Source organism: Porites lutea, chromosome 2 (assembly GCF_958299795.1).
Source record: "Porites lutea chromosome 2, jaPorLute2.1, whole genome shotgun sequence".
NCBI classification, from domain to species: domain Eukaryota; kingdom Metazoa; phylum Cnidaria; class Anthozoa; order Scleractinia; family Poritidae; genus Porites; species Porites lutea.
Window position 1 is genome coordinate 14166002 of NC_133202.1, and position 2500 is coordinate 14168501.

The 2500-nt window shown below is 40.7% G+C and overlaps 1 protein-coding gene across 1 annotated transcript; it reads left to right on the forward strand.

The window, feature by feature from the left end:
• The first annotated feature begins 561 nt into the window (after nucleotides 1-561).
• On the forward strand, nucleotides 562-2270 carry LOC140926660 (neurexin-4-like). The gene is made up of 3 exons (XM_073376378.1): nucleotides 562-646; nucleotides 1287-1517; nucleotides 1698-2270. The coding sequence occupies exons 2-3, from the start codon at nucleotides 1397-1399 to the stop codon at nucleotides 2072-2074; spliced, it is 498 nt and encodes a 165-aa protein (XP_073232479.1). The 5' UTR covers nucleotides 562-646; nucleotides 1287-1396; the 3' UTR covers nucleotides 2075-2270.
• Nucleotides 2271-2500: the final 230 nt, after the last annotated feature.

Here is a 2500-nt window from a genome sequence, read left to right on the forward strand (position 1 = left end):
TACCGCCGTGTGCCGAACTCAATTCATAAATTATAAATACATTAGAATATATTTAAAAGTTTTCTAAACCGTTTCTTCATTTTTGTGTTTTCTTTTTGGCAACAGCCGTTCCATTCGACTGTCATTGTGTGAATTAAATTCGACGTCTGAAACCAAGTCGTGCTTGTGTCGTGCTGCAGTCAAACTACAGTCGAGCCAGCTTAGCACGGCATTAGCATGACGTATGAAACAGGCCTTAGAGATGTAATTAGTTATCTGTAATAACACCAAAGAAAATTTCTTATGGGAGCCCGAGAAAATGAATGTCAAATTTCACAGGAATTGTGAAAAAACAGTTAAAATTCTAAAAATTTCATGTGCAAGCTGTTATTTTGTTACATCTATAGCCCTTGAAAAGTGTAATTAAGAACGCAATATCCTTTAAATATTCTGGTACAAGGTTTTTGTCCACTGAAAATTAAAATTAAATTGCCTGATGGATTCTGTCTTAATGTGATTTTAAAAATATATATCTTCCATTAGAACCTTTGCGTCAGTAATCCTTGTCTTAACAACGGGACATGCTTCACAGGATATACGAGCAAGAAATACCTCTGTGTTTGCACTTTTGGCTTCAAAGGAGAAAACTGCGAGAAGGCCCGGCCAGGTAAAATAGTGTAGAAGATCGATATTACATGGCCGCGCGGATGGCGCGCTGATCTCGAAAATTAAACGTAACAATAGAGCTTACACTAATAAGGCTGAGATCGCTGACCAATTTAATAAGCATTTTGTTAATGTGGGTCAAAACCTGGCCAAAAGAATTGAACTTTGTGAAGGACGTCCAACCCCATTCATAAGATCGACTCCAGTAGCCAGCTTTGTTATGTCCTGTGTTACTGAAACCCAAGTATGTTCACTAATTAAATGTTTAAATGATCAAAAGTCATACTTAAATATTCCTAATAAACTAATCCAAATAGCTGCCCAGCCATTGTCAATAACTTTAAAATATATCTATAACCAGTCTATTGAAACTGGAATTGTCCCATTGAAGTTTTTGTCGGTGAAATGTTCATTGTAATTAAATGTCACATGATTAACCTTTTAACACCAAGCACTTGTATTCTTTTCGTTCTTCAAGAAAATGTCTCGCAAACTAGCGCGGTGCTAGAAAAAACCCTTTTAGAGGTGTTTCGGGATATACTAGCATCTTATACAAATTATAAGCACGAGAAAGTCACTGAAATAGTGATTAACCACAAGAATAATAAATAAAATGAATAACTTCGAACCTTCTTCCGCAGCCTTATCATGCAGTGACTTAAAGAACGGCGACCCTACAGCATCAAGTGGAAATTACGACATTGATCCAGATGGCGAGGGAGGCCTGGTGCCATTCACAGTATATTGTGACATGACTGGCAAGAATGGAGTTGGCGTGACAGTTATCAGTCACGACAGTGAGAGCAATACACATGTGAAAGGATGTAAAGGGAGAGGATGCTACTCACGCAACATTCATTACATTGGAGCGAGTCTGTTTCACCTGGCCAGTCTTACCAGTGTCTCCTCACACTGCGAGCAGTTTATCAAGTATGAGTGTTATGGTTCAAAGTTACTGAGAAGTGGAAAAGGATGGTGGGTGTCACATGTGACACATGTGAAAGGATGTAAAGGGAGAGGATGCTACTCACGCAACATTCATTACATTGGAGCGAGTCTGTTTCACCTGGCCAGTCTTACCAGTGTCTCCTCACACTGCGAGCAGTTTATCAAGTATGAGTGTTATGGTTCAAAGTTACTGAGAAGTGGAAAAGGGTGGTGGGTGTCACGTGATTATTCTAACATGACGTACTGGGGAGGAGCATCACCTGGCAGTGGTAAGTGCGCATGCGGGATGAACAACACGTGTGCAAACCCCAATTATGGCTGTAACTGTGATGCTAATGACAACGTATGGCGTGAAGACAGCGGTCTTCTCACTGACAAGACAAAGCTTCCAGTAAAACAGCTCAGGTTTGGTGATAATGGTTATCTTGATGAGCAAGGCTACCACACTCTGGGAAAATTCAAGTGTTATGGTACAGCATAATCACTTGGGTATATCACACACACAAAGAAACTTGTTATTACCAGAATTAATTGTTATTTGGTGTGATGTGGAATGTTAAAAGAAGCCTGTAAAATACAGGCAAGTGCTGTTCAGGGTCATTTCAACAAAACCTTTACAAGAATAATTTACAAGCTTTCCGACTCTTAATAGCTACTCTTGACAAACAAAGCACATGTTAGATCACCGTCCGGAGCACTCTCTAAGAGGGGGCGCTCCTCGACAGTTCGGCATGCTACCTGAAACCCTGATCCTATGTCAGACCAAAATCCCAAAAGGTGGGGGGGGGGGGGGGGGGGAGCTACTCCTGGGAATTCTTGGTGGGGGTGTGCCGCTCGGTTCTCCAAATTCCGACCCTATTTCAGACCAAAAAATGTAATTTTCCACACCCGTTTCAGACTAGATCTC

What these genes read in the sequence shown, in the direction of transcription:
- LOC140926660 (XM_073376378.1), top strand. Translation starts at nt 1,397, where the DNA reads ATGACTGGCAAGAATGGAGTTGGCGTGACAGTTATCAGTCACGACAGT. An exon ending in CATTCATTACATTGGAGCGA is followed by an intron (nt 1,518 to 1,697) that starts GTCTGTTTCACC and finishes ATTACATTGGAG; the next exon opens with CGAGTCTGTTTCACCTGGCC.